Here is a 17,739-nt window from a genome sequence, read left to right on the forward strand (position 1 = left end):
AAAAGGTCAATTAGGATTAACTTGTGGTAACTCAATTTCAGATTTAAATTAGCCTGGGTTTTTGAAATAGTGGTTTTGGAGAAGCAAATAGAAATTATAGCAATCTTACCACCAAATAAAGTGATGGAATATAAATGATTCCCAAAAAATAAAGATGGAGAAAAAGGAAATTACTTATAACAATTATTTCCAAATATTTAGAAAAACTGATTAAATGGCCTTGCAAAATATAAATTCACCATCTATGACCATTAGGAATTTGCTTCCAAATTTAAAATGTCAAGAAAGTAACTTTTAAATACAAAAGCATAGAATGGATATCTGGAGAATAAGCCATTGAACAGAGACAAAGCCACAGCTATGTGCTTCCAAATGATTCCAATCCTAATCCACATCCCTAAACATGTTATATCCTAGTGCAGAGGTATCACACACAAGGCCACAGGCTATGTATGAAACTCTCAAGTGTGGTCTGAACCAAATTAAAATGTAATTGGGAAATATTTAACAAAATAAATAAAAATAAAATAAAACAAAGATATCATTACATTTTAAAATTAAATCAAACGGCAGCCTGCAGAGATCCTTATGTAAAGTTTAGTGGCTCCCATTTCTATTTGAGTTTACACAGTGTTAAAGGAACAGCTCTTATTGTTAAGTCATTTTCACTCATGTCTGACTCTTTGTGACCTCATTTGGCATTTTTTGGCAAAGATATTGGAGTGTTTTTCCATTTCCTCCTCCATCTTATTTTACAGATAAGGAAACTGAGGAAAATAGGATTAAGTGACTTGCACAGAGTCACAGAGTTAGTAAGCATCTGAGGCCAGATTTGAATTCAGGAAGAGTTGTCCTGACTCCAGGCCCAGCATTCCATCCACTTCACCACATAGCTGCTATGTACAAAGTAAAAACATTACTTTCTACCAGGTAAAACCCTATAGACTCATCTCCCACTGGTGGCAGACATAGGCTGTTGGAAACAAAATCAATCAATCAACAAACATTTATTTATCAACAAGCACCCACTATGGGTCAAGCACAGCGGGATGAAAAAAGAAAGAAAAAAAGAAAGAATTCCTATTCTCAAGGACCTGCCCAATTTAGACAAACAGCAGTCATTGTTGCTCTTACCTGAATAGTGTCTTCATACTAATAGCATCAACTAATAATTTTGAGTATCCCTAGGATCAAGAAGAGCTAAAAGAGACTTCAGTGACCATCTACTAACAACCCTCTTTAGGAAACTAAGGATGTGGAGGCCTAAGTGACCTGCACAAGACTGAAAAAACAAAAACAAAAACAAATTTGATTATTACGTTCATTCACATTATAAAAAGGTAGCTGGGTGCAACAATTGATAGACTATTGGACTTGGAATAAGGAAGTCTTGAGTTCAAATTCTTTTTCAAACATTAACTAGCTGGATGAACATGAGCAAGTCATTTAATTGTAAACTGGCATAATAATATCACCTACCTTACAAAGTTGTTGGAAAGATCAAATGAGGTAATTTATCTAAAATACTTTGTAAAAAATTCAAATACAATCATTCTTCTTGTTACTGTAAAAATAGTTTCAGTAATCAGGATGAAACCATTTCTGTTTGGTTTTATTCACTTGTTAGGTAAACAAAATCAATAGATAATTATCAAGTATAATAATAAGTTGGCTTAAAAAAGTAAAAATGAAATCAGTCTTGGGACAATGAAAGCTAAGAAAAAAATCAGAACCTGTTTAAAACAAAGAAATGCTGAGCAGGAAATCAGGTCTAAGTAAGCAAAAGTATAAACTAACTGCAAAGACAGCGTAGGGTCTAAATATAGAAAGAATTCAAGAAACATGGAAATGATAGAACATAATCATAAAAATCATCTCCTAAACACTGCATGCCTTCAATCCCTAATAGTAGGGTGGATGCAGCTACCCTCCTCCCCCCAAAAATGGCAAGGCCATCAAGAAGGGATCTACCTCCTTGCCTAAAGGAGAGTAAAAATGGCTCAGGCTGGAAATGGAGCAGGTCAAAGGCCCTGTTCTGGTCAGTTGTGGGACTGGACCTGTGAAGAGCCCATGCATTTAGGGGCTAAGTCAGATAGGAAGCCTAGTCTTTAAAACCAATAAATAAGTCAAAATTAAATAAACATTAGCTAAATGAGTGTGTTTGGGGTGTCAAATGAAGTTGATCATCTTAAATTCATCTTCTTTCTCTCAGGTCAGATTATAATATTATATGATGGCTACTTCTTCCTAGATTAACTCTTTTTTCATACTTAAATTTCTGTTATACTTTAAACTCTGTAGGCTCAAAAACCTGGAGAGGCTTTTTAAATCTTAAAAATGAAGGAGATGCTAAGTTTACTCACTAGTTAGTATTTTAGACTTCTAATGGCTGTAATTAAAGTTGTTCAAAAGGTGAAGTAATTTAAATATGTTTAAGAACAAAATCAAGTTAATATAACCAAATTATGAAAAAAATTTAAAGCTTCAAATTTTCAGATCGTTAAGATTTTGTACGACACTGACTCAATGAATGAAAATGATCTTCCAGATTTTTTTTAAGTACCTATGTTTTCTAAGAATTATTGGGTTTTGAATGATTTCAAATGGCAAGCAAATGCAAATTTGAAGTTCAATTCCAGAATGGCACACAGACACACAAATAAGTTCTCTACAAATGTCTGTGAATGAAGTAATTTTTCATACAAATATATTTAGTAAGAAAGTTACTGAGCTGATTTAATGACATAATAAATGTCATAAAAGACAATGGATTTTAAAAAAAATAGTGTACTTTAGATGCACTATGAATATCTACAAGTAATACAATAAGCCAAAATATAGAAAATACTAAAGGGTTGGAAAAAGGAGGGAGAACATTGACCTAAAGGATAGCTTTGCTCCAGTTGAAATTTTTAATAATATTCTTAATTTTATCATTCTTTAATTTCTTAAAATCCACGAGATTGTCAACTCCTCAGGGGCAGGAATGACATCTTCTTTACCTTTGTACATTCTTCTTTCCTTATAATGTGGTATGTACACAGTATTCACAGAATAGATTATTAATGGATTTAGAGATGGAAGGAATCTTCAAGGTCCAACCCTACATTTTGCAGTTGTGGAAACTGAGGCCCAGAGAGATTAATTGACTCGACCAAGATCAATGCAGTCAATCAATGGCAAAGTCAGTACATGAATATAGGTCCTGTGACTCCAAATTGAAGGACACAAGCTAATTTTGATCTGACATGACTATAGAGCAGATACTACTAGAAACAAGTGTATCATCCCCTTACTATATTAAAACACCAAGTCATCATATAACCTTTGCTGTGTGTCCTTCCTAAATAGTCCACAACTATGTTCAGTTTGGTTCAATAGATTAATGGGAAGAGCCCACAGAACTATTTGAGTTTTATGGAGAGCAATATTGGTGATTCAGCAAAACTGTATAAATACTTGAATGCCAAAATCATTTAAAAACCGTTCTGATTGTTTCCTTTAGTAAGAGGATCAGCTGAGGGCTATCTAAGTGACAGGCAGCATGATTTGATCAAAGCAAAGGAATACCTTAGATCTCTGCTGATGACAGAATTGATGAGCTGGACTAAAGTTTATCTTTTCTACTTCCCCCCTCAGTTTTAATTAGTCTTAAAGTTGACCTGTCAAAAGTATCTTTTCAATCACTGTTTGATGCAAACTTGTCAGATAGAACTGTTCCCAAGAACGGAATGGGAAAAGTTGAGGGTATGTGGGGTGAGTAAGAATAGGTCCGAAAACCAGCTTATATCTGATGAATGCATAATTACTATCACTGAGCATCCAAAAATGATGATGCCGTGTTACACACACACATACATACACACATATATGCATATATGTATATGTATGTGTGTATATGTATATATGTGTGTATATGTATATATGTGTGTATATATATATATATACATATACATATACATATATATATATACTATTTGACGTTTCTCACAATTCCGAGATTTTCTTTTGGTCTTAAATTAGTAACTTTTTTACTTTCCAGTATAAAGGAATAAACCTCCATTGATTCGTCGAGGTTGGAGAAGGACCACTCAGTCTACATTCTTGGGAGAGCTGGACACTTCCTGGTTAGGTCTCATGTGTGCTTGGAAGCAAGATGAATGCAACCCTTTGATTTGAAATAAATGAATTATAAGGTAAGTTTCTTAAGCATGAATTGTGTGTGAGAGAGTCTTCCTTATACAGGAGAAATGAATTGTTTTAAACTTGTCCTCAGAATCCTGCAGTAATTCCTAATTTCTTAAGGTATTTGATCAGAGCATATATTCTGGAGTTTTAGATCTTTTTCTCAAGAACCCAGTTATAAATAATAAGAATTTCCGTGCCTTTATTCCAGCTATATTCTTTTTCCTCTTTATTACATCCCTCTTTTATGTTTTTTTTCATGCTCAGATACTCACACCAACCATTTTGCCAAATCAACACAGCCTGTGCCATGCACAAATCTATTTCCCATCTTTTTATATATTACTACTAAAAACTGACCTTTTCTGTGTAGCTTTTGATGATTATGCAGTTTCATCCCAATACCACAGTAAATCTAAATTCTATCAATCTGCCACCTCTAACAACCATAACCTAGATTTTGTGAATATGCACATAGTAAATATATATATATATCTTATCTCAGAAAAAAAAATAGAAATTTAAATTTAGAGGAACAAGTAGCCAAAAGCCATATTTTAGTTTATGTTATTAAATGTTTGATTCTATTTTTTTCATTACTTCAATGAATTAAAAAAAAATTCTTATCTATTTTCTTTTCTCTTAATTGTGTCAAAAGAGGAAAGAACTGGGCAGCTAGGTGGTGCAGTGGATAAAGCACCAGCCCTGGATTCAGGAGGACCTGAGTGCAAATCCGATCTGAGACACTTGACACTTACTATCTGTGTGACCCTGGGCAAGTCACTTAACCCTCATTGCCCCCCTCCAAAAAAAAAAAAGAGGAAAGAACTGATTTACCTTTTTTAAAAAATGTTGTTTTATAGCTATACATCATGGAATATAACTGGCTGAAGAATTAAAATTGAATACCACTTAGCTGGCAGTCAGCAAGGTAGTTCAGTAGATAGTGTGCCAGCCCTGGAGTCAAAAACCTAGCATCTTAAACTGTGGGTTGCAACACTTTATGGGGACATGTAACTGAATGTTGGGGTCATGTAAAAATGTCTTGGGCAGAAAGGGGTCACGAGTGGAAAAAGTTTAAGAAGTCCTGGTCAAGAAGACTCATCCTCCTGAGTACATGTATGGCCTCAGACACTTAGTAGCTGAGTGACCCTGGGCAAGTCACTTAACTCTGTTTGTATCTGGTTCCTTATGTGTAAAATGATCTGGCGAATGAAACGGCAAACCACTCTATTATGTCTGCCAAGAAAACCCCAAATGGAGTCACAAACAGTCATTCATGACTAAAAATGACTCCACAACAACAGATGGTAATGGAGAAGTACACAGTGAGTTTTATTGAGTCAAAGAACAACAAAGACCCAGAGTAAAGTACAGCATCATGTATGACTAAAAAATATGAGTTGGTCAACTGGCCAGAAAGAGAAGTATCTGGTGAACAAATGTTTTCCCAGTTATGCTTGTGATGCCACGAGAAAGAAGGAAATGCACTTATTATATTGAAAACTCCTATGGAGAAATTGTGACAACTGGTCAAAAGTCACATAAGGTTAAGTAGACATAAAAGGGTTATAATCTACATTATTGGAAGGAACATCAACAGCAAGAAGATCAAAGATCGATTTTCATATTTGAATATTTCTCCTCCAAAACTATTTTCCAAAGAGTTAACTTATTCATAATCCTTCGCAACTGATTCATCCTCTAACCACTACCCAAAACATTAATGTATGTTTTAAAATTTATTTTCAATGCTCTTTTTGAAGAATTGAACAGTTTGTGTTTGATATCAAGAATAGATAATTTTATCTTTAAACTATCTGACTCATAATATCAAGAGAAATTGTAAAGCTTGTCAAAGGTGTTTCCCTCTGCCCAGAAGATGTGTAGTGAAAAATTCAAATGGAAATAGTGCTGACCTCATAGATGGTAAAAACATCTAGATGAAAGGTTTTTACCCTAAGATCTGTGAACTTGTATTTAAAAACATGTTTAGTTAATTGTATTGCAATTTCAATGTAATTGCTTTCCTTTGTAATTATATGCATTTTATTTAATTAATTTAAAAAAGCATTATTTTAAAAATGCGTCCACTAGCTTCACTTGACAAAGGGGTCTATGGTACACAACAAAAAGTTATTTATCTCTTCTGGAAATGATCCTGTTTGTTGAGGATAATGTACTGGTTTTATTGATTTATTGAGCATCTCAAATAAGATCCAAAATCATATAAATATTTGACTTAACTAACTTTGCAAGAAAAAAAAGGATGGGTGGGTGGGAATGATTGAAGAATCCCTATTTTCCAGATTATGATAAAAAATTGGATAAGTAACCCATTTCATTAGTACATATTTCTTGGGTAGATACCAAAGGTGAACAAAGAATGAATATCTGCATAGGAAGAAGAGAAAATACCAGATTGCATTTGGGAAATTAAGCAATATGTTGAATGATCCCAAACTTCTTGCTGAAACAAAAGCCCATAATTTTACATTCCAAAGATGATATATGGTTTATTATTATAAATGGGAGTGATGCAAACTGCCTTTAAGAATATATTACTTTTAAGAAAAATAATGCATGTATGTTAATAGTTATAATAAAAATGAAATATTCTAAGTTCACGAGAGTTATGAAAAGTAACATGAAAAAAAATTTTTTTATGCAGGACAATGGGGGTTAAGTGAATTGCCCAGGGTCACACAGCTAGTAAGTGTCAAGTGCCTGGAACCGGATTTGAACTCAGGTACTCCTGAATCCAGGGCCGGTGCTTTATCCACTGCACCACCTAGCCGCCCCCAACATGAAATTTTTGATGAGAAATATATTACTTCAGAAAGGAACCAAATAGAGAAGTTAACCCCCAAACTGTCCTATCATTGAAAGACATTTATCTTTTACCACAATACTACCAACTTTATCTTATGTTATTTGTTGAAATCTGTGTCATGAACTGAACTTTTGTGACTGAAGATCATGAGAGCAGAATATTAGCATTACCTTTTTCAATGTGTATCCTTTTAGATTCATGGCCAAGATCATGGCCAGCCAGATCCCCCTCTTTTGGACCAGGTAACACATTTGGTGACAAACCCATCAGCATCTGGTTCATGGATAGCCCATTCTGATGGACAGCTGCTGGTACAAAACAGAACACATATACACATACACACAGTGATGCTATTAATAACATAGTGTTCCATTTACATTAATTAATCTTCCTTCATACAAAAGGGGAACCCTATCTTCTTACTATCACTTAAGTACTTTTAATTTTCTAATCTATTTTTTAATATGCTTGTACTTTTCCAAACGAGGTATTCAAGTTCCATTTTTCATTAACACCCCATTAATTCTAGGGCATTATTTAATATTTTAGAGTACTATTTAGCTCATTGACTTGGCACTTTAATGTATAGTACTTTTTGAGAAACTAAATGCAGTTTTCAAAAATGCTTGATGAACAATTATGAAAACCTTTTCTTTGATAAGAAATCATATTTTTAAAAATGATTTTAGGTAAAAAATTTCATACTCCAACAAATAACTATTCATTGAATTTTTTTTTGAATGAAAAAACTAGTGTTCCTTCATCATATAATCAGCAGAAAGTGCCCTGAACTAGTAGGATAATGAATCAGATGACCAAAATATCCATCTAATTTAGATTATGCCATCGATGAAGATACGTAACCAAGTGCCAATCCTGAAGACTTCATGAATGACTCTACCATTTGTTGGTAATTCATGATATATTAATCAGATTCCTTCAAATATTATAATAAAATTTTCCTGCTACATCAATATTTTATTCTACTTATTATTTAGGTATCCTTTTTGCATCTGGGACAAATGAACAATGAAATAAAATAACCCTAATTTTTGGTAAGAAAACTTTACCTATCCCTTTAGAACAAACTATTAATTCCAAGATTTCATGGAATAGACTGGGATTGAGTTCATCCTATAGAGAAATGTCACTGGAAAGCATAGAAATAGGTCATTTCTGCTGTTTTATTGAAAGAATATTGCTTTTGAATTATTATGATAAATAAAACATAATAGTGGTCTTTTTTCACCTATTTAAGAATTGGGGTAGATGAAAACCTCCCCACAGATTATATGAAATACTTAAAAGTTCAAATATAGTAGAATTCTTTCCATAAATTTGGCATTTCTATTGAAGAGAGATTGTGTAAAAATGGTATGTTTTGATCTTCATGATTTGCTAATAGTCTTATCCCTATAAGGACGCTTGAAAGTCAATGTTATAGTCACCAGAGGTATTTCTACATTAGCAGATCATAGATCATAGAACTAGAGCTGAAAAAATAGAATCCATGGTTTCCAACACCCTCATATTACAGATGAGAAAACTGAGGTCCAGGGAGTTTGAAAGACTTACCCTTGATCACATAGCTACTGCTCAAAATGGAATTTGGAAATGGAAGTTTGAAAAACTATGTAGCACCAGTGAATGATTTCAAAAAAACAAAAGTAGATTTGCATCTTTCCATAATTTTAAAGTTAAAAAACCTAGCAACAATTATTTCTACCATAATTAACAACAAATTTGAAAATATTCAATTGGAGATATTGAATTCTATAGTATTTAACTTTAGACAAACATATATAACTTTCATCTTCAAAAAAGCATGTGTTATTGTTGTTCAGGTATTTCACTCATAGATTCTTTGTGACCCTCATTGGGGGTTTTCTTGACAAAGATACTGGAGTAGTTTGCCATTTCCTTTTCCTACTCATTTTACAAATGAGGACACTGAGACAAAACAATGACTTGTTTAATGTAACACAGCCAGTAAGTGTCTGAGGCCAGATTTGAACTCAGGTCTTCCTGACTCCAAGCTCAGCACTTTATCTTCCTTCCATGCTACCTAGCTGCTCTCAAAAATGCATATGCCTGTGCATATGTGGGGATGCGTATAAGTATATGTATTAATAGGTGTGTATATATCTACATAGATTGTATATATATTCTATGTCATATATGCACATTGTACTTACTGTATATTGTACATATTGTATATCTATGTTTATAGATATACAATATTTGTAGATACATTCATGTGTGTACCACCAAGGGTAACCCATAAAATGAGGAGGCTGGATGAGATGAACCTCTAAGGTTCCTTTCCAGTTCAAAAGCCATGTTCCTAAAAGTCTTTATATAACAACTAATGATTATAACTCTAAGTCTAAAAAGAGTGTATTTGTTAGTGTCTATGGGCTAATCAATTAATTTGTTTAAGGGAAAAAATCAATGAAATTAGTCAGAGATAAAGTGTGGAGATAAGTCAGAACTCCTTGATAAAGAGAAAAACATTCACTGTTTGGTTAAAAATTTCACTTTTCAACTACTTTGTTCCAGTCTTACATCTTGGGAGATATTTCTGGGACACTGAATGAATTGTGCCATTTGTCTATCACAGGTCAATGTATGACTACACATCAATATAGCCCCAAATTTATTCCATATTATAGAATTAAAATAATATTTTAAAATCCAGTTCTACATTGATAGAATGAGTCATTGAAACCCATAGCTAATTTTAACTTTGGTCAATAAATTGCAAAATCTTCAACTTAAAAAATGAAAACCAAAAAACAACCCCTTCTCTTTAATGATTAACAAAAAGTAAAACCCATCATTTTGAATTCTATTCCTTCCATTTTCTAAGTCTGCCCCTCTTTGGGAACTTTTAATGAAGAATCTGAAGTGGCCCAAATGATTGGCTGTAGGCTAGCTGAGGAATCAAAATAACGGGATATACTGTGCCCAACTTGTACAGTCAGATACTGAATAACTGAGAGCTGCATTCGCTTCAGAAACTAATCTAGAAGGTTACTTTCCATCTCAAGCTCTGTTTCATAGCTCAAAGCTTTATGTGTGGTATTACAGAGTGGGAGTTTATATCAAAAACTGTTAATGTAGCATCATACCTTAGGATATTGCAAACTGGGAAACATAATGTTGAGAGATGGCTCTTGCTACAGAGCTTCAGAACATGATACATCTGAGATCTATTTGGAGTGAGGGCATTTTGATTAGAAAAGCCAGCTGAACCTAATAAAGTTTAAAATGGTGACAAGGAAAAGTAGGTGACCTACGGATTCTATCAGAAGAACTCTCAGTCCGTGCAGGGGAGCTAGATACGCTGCTGCTCCGGTGAGATGATGGATGACTGCCAGGTCTTCGACCCTCTTCGAGGGAGGGGGCAGGGGAGGGACTGTCTGGAACACGTTCCTATACCCCCACAGGAAGAAAAATAATAATAATAATGAGTCAAATACAATGGCTCTCTTGTCTATTGAATACTGCTTCCCCCCCCAATACAGTAAAAAACATGTTAGAGCAAAGAAAAGGATTATTTTAGTTTACATTTGGCTGCATTAAAAACATCCCCACTTATCTTGAGCTTTTCTCAGGATATAAACAATGAACCCACAAAAGCCACACAAAGGAGGGAGAGTAGAGAAGAATAGTCAGATAACATGCATCCGGAAAACTTGCATAGGTATACACTCCTATAGCAATGGCCAAAGTTAGATATAGCCTACGTCTCCTATTTGGAGAAAATGGGACCCAAATAAGAGGACCAAAAATAGCTAAATTGTAAGCTATAATGAATGAGTAGAGCAAAGTGGACTTCAGTACTAAAGAATTATCCTTTTTAAAGAAGTCTATGAATGGAGCTATTATAGTCTGCTGTGTCAATGAGTGTCTGAGGACTATTTAGCACATAGATTATTAATGTGATAGACCAAAATAATGCCAGAAGAGTTGTTAACATTTATTCCATCACTGTTCTGCTATCCAAGCATTAGAAAGCCACATTTTTAGTAATCTGCAAAGCCTGAACTAATAATGGACACACATTTTTCACAGAATTTCAAGGTGGGAAGAGACCTCAGTAAGCAACTAGTCTGACCTATAAGGAAAAAAAAAATCCCCACCAGCAGGAATCACAGACATACACATAGTATTGAAAGTTATACATCCAATGGATATATATTTTGAAAGAAAAGGCAATGGAGGTTAACCACACTTTACACAACACTCTCCTTCTGTTCTACTAAGTGTATATGATTTGGAGTTTATGAAGCTCTGAATAAAAAGGAAATTAAACAAAAAGGCAAAAGAAGAAGAATATGCACTCCATTCCACTCAGAGTACCAGACAAGCAGCCTTTTCCTGAAGTCCTCCAATGGAGAGGACCCCATTCCTTTCTAAAGAAGCCCAATCCATGTTTGCATTGCTCTAATTGTTAGGAAGTTTTTCCCTATATGTAGCCTAATTTTGCCTCTCTGAAACTTCCGCCCCTTACTCTTAGCTCTGCTCTCTGGGGCCAAACAGAACAAGTCTAATTATCCTTTTATACGATAGCCTTTCAAATACTTGAAGGCAGCTCTCATGTCCTCCTTGAGTCTTCTATTGTCCATCCAGGCTAAAAATACCCAGTCACATTAAAACCAGTCTTTTGTCTCATTCTAGTTTTCAACTAACTCTGGGGATAGCCAAAACCACTTTTAATTTTGTTTATTTAAGAGGGCTATAAATATTACAAAGCTTATATGTGAACTAGAAGAAAAACTCTCTGGTGAATAAGGGAAAAGAAGTGAAGTGAGAGAAAGGAAAATTGTGTGAGCAGAGCTTACACATTTTATAGGATTGAGAATATTGTCCCAGAGTCAGTGTAGACTATTTTTTTACTCTTTATTTTGGTTACCACAAATACTTTTGTATTAGAACAAAGGAAACTTTGCTATTCCTTCCCACTTTCTACCTCCTAATATTGCCATCAATTCCCTTCCCCACCCCCAAGCCCTTCTACAATATACAATGGGACTGGGTCCAGAAAATACCCAAGTAGAGAAAAGTTATGCAACTGCACATTCTCTGAGTTACAACAAACATTACTGTAATCAGGTTAATAAGTACAATGATAATAATATTCATTACTTGGGGTAACAATGGGGTTTATAGATACAAATGCTATCCAAGAAATCCCTCCTTTGGAAGAAGGAATTAAGGGAAAATTCCTTCTCTTTATGAAAGAACTCTCTATTTTAAAATTAATAAAACAGAAAATGACCTTTATGAATTTTGATTTGTGAATCTACATTTTTAAAAAAATGGTAGTTAAATGGGTATAAAATTAAAAGCTAATTAAGGAGTAGGGCAAACATAAATCAGATATCAGTACTAGACAGTGAATGGCAAAAACCGTTTCTGAAATGCAACACATGTAATGGCTACTCACATAATATAGGGAAAGACAAATAGGAACCAAAATTAGTACATAGAAATTATTACTAAAAAAGTGACTAATATTTTCAAAACCAAATGTAGGAATCAAATTCTAGGCCTGATTCTTCACTTTGTATCTTAGTAAGCATAAGCAATGTGTCTGTAGGGTAAAGAGGAAGGTAACTTCTTTTCTGTGTAGCTCAAACTCTTCTAGGTTTACAATGGTGTAGTATAGTCGAATTTACTTTAGCGTCAGAGGATCTGGTTTCAAGTCCCATCTCAGATCCATACTACCTGTGTGACAGTGGCCAAATTACTTAATTTCCCTGGACCACAGTCTTCTTATCTGTAAGATGAGCACCTGAGGTCTCATCCAGTTCTAGATCTATGAAACTTTGTGAGCAGTTTCAAGGGCAGTCTTAATTTTTGCAGTTATTGTTTTGTTTTGTTTTTCTAGCATTGGGCTTAGAGTTAGGAGAACTGGACATAAAATCTCTTCCTTAATAGTATCAAAAACAAGCATTTAAATAATTGACATAGACATGTTCCCCCACCCTCCCAAAGAGCACTCTGTTACAAGAATCTAGGATAGTTTATTGTCTAGTACCTATTTTCTCCTGAGTTTCCTCTTTTACAAAATGCAGATAATTTTATTACCCTCCCATGGTGGTCAAGTAAAGTGTCTTGTAAATGTTGCAGCTTAGAATCATAGACTCAGAGATGGAAAATATCTCTAAAGGGGCATTTAATTCTCTTCTCTAAAATCTCTATTAAGTGGTCACCTGGCCTTTGCTCAAAAACCTCCAAAGATAGGTTACCACTACTTCAAGAGGCAGGACATTGGAGTTAAGAAACCTTGGTTAGACTCTTTCTTGTTACTAACTAGATTTGTGACCCTGCACTCATCACTTGACCTCTCCAAAGCTCAAGTTCCTCAGGTATAAAATGAGGAAAAAAATGATACTAGCTAGTAGTTGTGCCTCCTGTGCCAAAAGGTTGTGTGGAAAGAGCTTTGTAAACTTGACATCTTTTAAAAAAATTTCCTCACCATTCTGTGTATCTCTTCTGAACTTACTGATGGCCCCAAAATGTCTGTTCATAACTCAATTGTATATTTCAGATGGGATCTTACCAAATCACCTATTTTTGTACTGGATAACATAATTACATGGGACCTAAGGAAGGGATAGGAACCACACATGTGATTTCATTGGTAAGGGGAATTCCTGGATAAGGAAACTACCTCTAATAATGTAGGTTGGCATCATCAGTGCAACTTAAAGGCTAAACAAGTTGCATAGAGCAGGGCTTAAAGCTTTTCCACTCATGACCACTTTTTGCCTGAGAAATTTTTACATGACCCCAGGCATATATGGCTTTATGAAACAGGTACACATAACCTTTTATTATTGTCAATTTTTTTGTGACCCCTACATTCCCTTATGTGATCTCCTATGGGGTTGCAACCCACAGTTTTAAGAAGCTAGGGACTAGGGACAGCTGGGTGGAGCAGTGGATAGAGCACTGGTCCTGGATTCAGGAGGTCCTGAATTCAAATCTAGCCTCACTATCTGTGTGACCCTGGGCAAGTCACTTAACCCCAATTGCCCCACCCAAAAAAAAAGAAGCTAGGGATTAGAACATTGAGAAGTTAAATGGCCAAACAGAAAGTAAATGGTAGAGATGGGATTTGAACCCAGATGTTCTTGGTTTCAAGACCAATTCTCTATCCACTACAAAACAAACCTAAGTATAGCACTAGCTTTTTGGGTTTTTTTAACCTAAAATATCTAAAATTTTTTATCATCACTATCATTGTCATCATTACTACCACCTTGTATAATTTTATTAAATATTCTTTTAATAATTTGGGGGAAGTTTGTCAGAAAAGTACACTTATAAATCATATCCCCTAAGCTATCTGTGTCTTAAAAGATAAGGGGGCAACTAGGTGGTGCAGTGGATAAAGCACCAGCCCTGGATTCAGGAGGACCTGAGTTCAAATATGACTTCAGACACTTGACTCTTACTAGCTGTGTGACCCTGGGCAAGTCACTTAACACTCATTTCCCCACCAAAAAGGAAGAAGAAGAAGAAGAAGAAGAAGAAGAAGAAGAAGAAGAAGAAGAAGAAGAAGAAGAAGAAGAAGAAGAAGAAGAAGAAGAAGAAGAAGAAAAGAATTCCAAGAGGCAGAGGTGAGGAAAAAGTGCTTTGCATACATAGGTGACCACCTGTGCAAATGGACAAAGGTAGGAGATGCAATATTGTGTACAGTAAGGGAAGTTCTGATTGTTGTTAGAGCCTTTAGGAATTGAAATGGCCTAGCTCATAAAGTAGCATGTACCTCCTTACCAAATGTTTTCAAGCAGAAAATAGATGACCACTTAGGTATTGTTATTCTAAACAGATTAGATAGATTAGGTAGGTTCTGAGGATTCTCAGAGGTCTTCTTAGATCTTACTCTCCATCATGTACTCTTTGATCCAGTGACACCATTCCCACTCTTCCAAAACTACACACTACTATATCTATCAGCTTTTGGCATTTTCTCTAGCTGTCCATGATGCTGGGGATGTTCTATCTCTTCATCTCCACCAATTGTGTTTCCTGGCTTCCTTCAATACCATCTAAAATTCTATCTTCTACATGAAGCCTCAATTCAACTAGATTCTAGTATTTTCCCTTTTAACTCAATTCAATTCGATTCAAATAAACATTTTAAAGTGTTTATTATGTGCCCTACATTGTGCTTCCCTCTTAATTATTTCTGACTTATACTGTATATAACTTATTAGTACATATTTGTTTGCTTGTCATCTTCCCCATTAGGCTCCTTGAGGACAAGAATGCTATTTTCCCTCTTTTTGTAGCCCTAGTGTTTAGCACAGAGTCTGTCCCTTAGTATGTGCTTAATAAATATTTATTGACTCACTGCCTGACTAACCCAAAGGATTTATTTTTTATCCCCAATACATTAATTGATTAGAAAGTAGACTAGGAAAATTGAACCAAAAAAAGCCTCATGAGGGATAAAGACATTTAAAGGAAAATTTAAATATGGCAAGTAAAGGGTTACTAAAGGGAAAATGTTATTTAACTGTGCTAGTTTCTCATTCAACTATTTTATTTAAATCTGTCCTGAATAGCATGTAAAAAAATGGATGCATTCTCATTTAGTTTTCCAAACCAAATAAATCAAGCATGCTAGGTTTATAAATTGCTGAAGTTCATTAAGTGCACAATGCAAACAAATGACCTAAAATTTTAAGAAACAAATATATAATTAAGAAAGTAGAGAAATCACATCTGTACCAAAAAAAAAAAAGATGTGTATCACTTTATAATAATTCTAAAAAACAATGGGAATGGTTTGCCTCTTTTTTTAACAAAGGATTTGGCATCACCTCACCATGACCCTGAAACACAAGTTCAAGCTGATTAGCCACTGCCGAGTGTTTTCAGCCACCAAAGAATCTTCCCGTGTGTACGGTGAAAAAGGCTAGACAAAATTAATGTCATCTCTTCTTGAACAGACAATAACTATCAAGAGTATAATCATTTGTATTAAGGTCATTATATAAGCATATACAACACCCTGCCATACACACACACAAACACACACACATACACATATCCAGTAGAACTCCTTTACAAAGCTAGGCCAACATTGATCTTGGAAGACAACATGGCATAGTGAATAAAAAAAATGCCTTGTAGTCTGGAAGATCTAGATTTAAGTCCCATCTCAAACACATAGGGCTACGTGCCCCTAAACAACTCTTTTAAACTATCAGTGACCTTGCAAACTTTCTAAATAAGGCTATAAGTTGGAGAGAAGAAGATTATTTGCCTTGGAAGATGAAGCTACTGACTATAAGTCCAATGAACTCAATTTTTTTTGAACTATCATAAAAATGGACTCTATTCCAATAAGATTTTACTTCAAATAATTTTATATTTTGAAGAACATTCTGGATATATCTTTCCAAATCAATGCAAACACAAGTTGTAGTTTAGGAATAGGTAGCTAAGTAGCTAAATATATGTTCTACTAAATTTTAAAGGTGATAACATGGATTCCTTGAATATTCTAAATACTCAACCATACCACAAGGGAGTTGAAACTATAATATTAACTGATAATGCCTTTCCCTTTTCTACCTAACTTATAAAGTATCAAATGAATGTATGTGTACACACACACACACACATACATATATGTAATATATATATATAATACATATATATGTATAGTTCTTGTCTGTCAAAATCACGATGACATTTTCAATTGCTGAGTTACTGAAAAAGTTATCTATAATAGCTGGGCAAAACTTTGTGGGTAGAGCTCTCTCTATAACTTTTCCTTTTCCTTTATCCAATTCTTACTAATGTTGTTTTCTTTTAAGAACTTTTTAAAGTATCAATAAGTATATATGAAAGAAATCTTTGTAGTTCTTTCCATGTTTAGTTCAACAAAGAGAACGTGCATTCTTGAAAGAGATCAATTTCCTTTAAAGTCTTTCATTGCAAGTCCGGATTTCCTGTCATAATACATTTTGCAGTGGTGCTAATGGAAGGCATGAAAATCTGATGTTACTTCGGAAGTATTTAACTCTTCATATACAACATATTCTTTCTTGGATTACCCCCAGTGGCAATAGTTATGCAGCTAAAAATCCATCAGCTGATTTTTAAAAACATTCACCACATAAATTTATAAGCTACCTAGCTAGTCAACAGATATACTTAAATCAAAGTTTACCTTTTCTATTTTCTACATTTTTTATGATCACATAGAATAAATGGAAAATGAATCACAAAATATTCTCAGCTGAGAATTAGGACTATAACAGGATGTTTTAATATTTAAATTAAAAATCATTATTTGCCTTTTTTCAAGTTGTAATACTGCTAAGTACTGTAACATTTAATGTAGCTTCAGGACTATTTTAATTTTGATTATCATTGTTTGTTCAGAGATGAAGAAAGCAAATAAAATGTTTTAAACCAAGTGTTTTAAACACATGCAAATTGTCAAGAACTTAAGCATGTTAGTATTCAATAGAAACTGTCTATAAATTGGAAAACAGCGTATTTAGTCATTTCACTTAATGTATAATTTCAATCTTTGGAACATTATGCATTGTTCTTTGAAGAATTTCATTAAAGTGAAATCCAGGAAGCAAGTAAAATTTGAATACATTGTTGTACAATAAATTAATTTATTTCAACTGCTTAATTCTTTTATAATATTTATATGCTTGCCTTTACCGAGTATAATA

At 34.1% G+C, this 17,739-nt stretch overlaps 1 protein-coding gene across 3 annotated transcripts in view; it reads right to left on the reverse strand.

Moving 5' to 3' along the window:
* The window catches only part of DACH1 (dachshund family transcription factor 1), a 494,873-nt gene that overhangs the window by 130,445 nt on the left and 346,689 nt on the right, over positions 1-17,739 (reverse strand). For 2 of the 3 annotated variants that reach the window (XM_043998547.1, XM_043998546.1), the window contains 2 exons: positions 10,318-10,453; positions 7,189-7,323 (listed from right to left, as the gene is read on the reverse strand). In XM_043998547.1, coding sequence (XP_043854482.1) covers positions 7,189-7,323; positions 10,318-10,453 — 271 coding nt within the window. Of the gene's footprint in view, positions 1-7,188; positions 7,327-10,317; positions 10,454-17,739 lie in introns of all 3 variants that reach the window. The other variant, XM_043998545.1, reaches the window with a different exon arrangement.

The sequence above is a fragment of the Dromiciops gliroides genome, chromosome 3 (assembly GCF_019393635.1).
Source record: "Dromiciops gliroides isolate mDroGli1 chromosome 3, mDroGli1.pri, whole genome shotgun sequence".
Taxonomy (NCBI): Eukaryota; Metazoa; Chordata; class Mammalia; order Microbiotheria; family Microbiotheriidae; genus Dromiciops; species Dromiciops gliroides.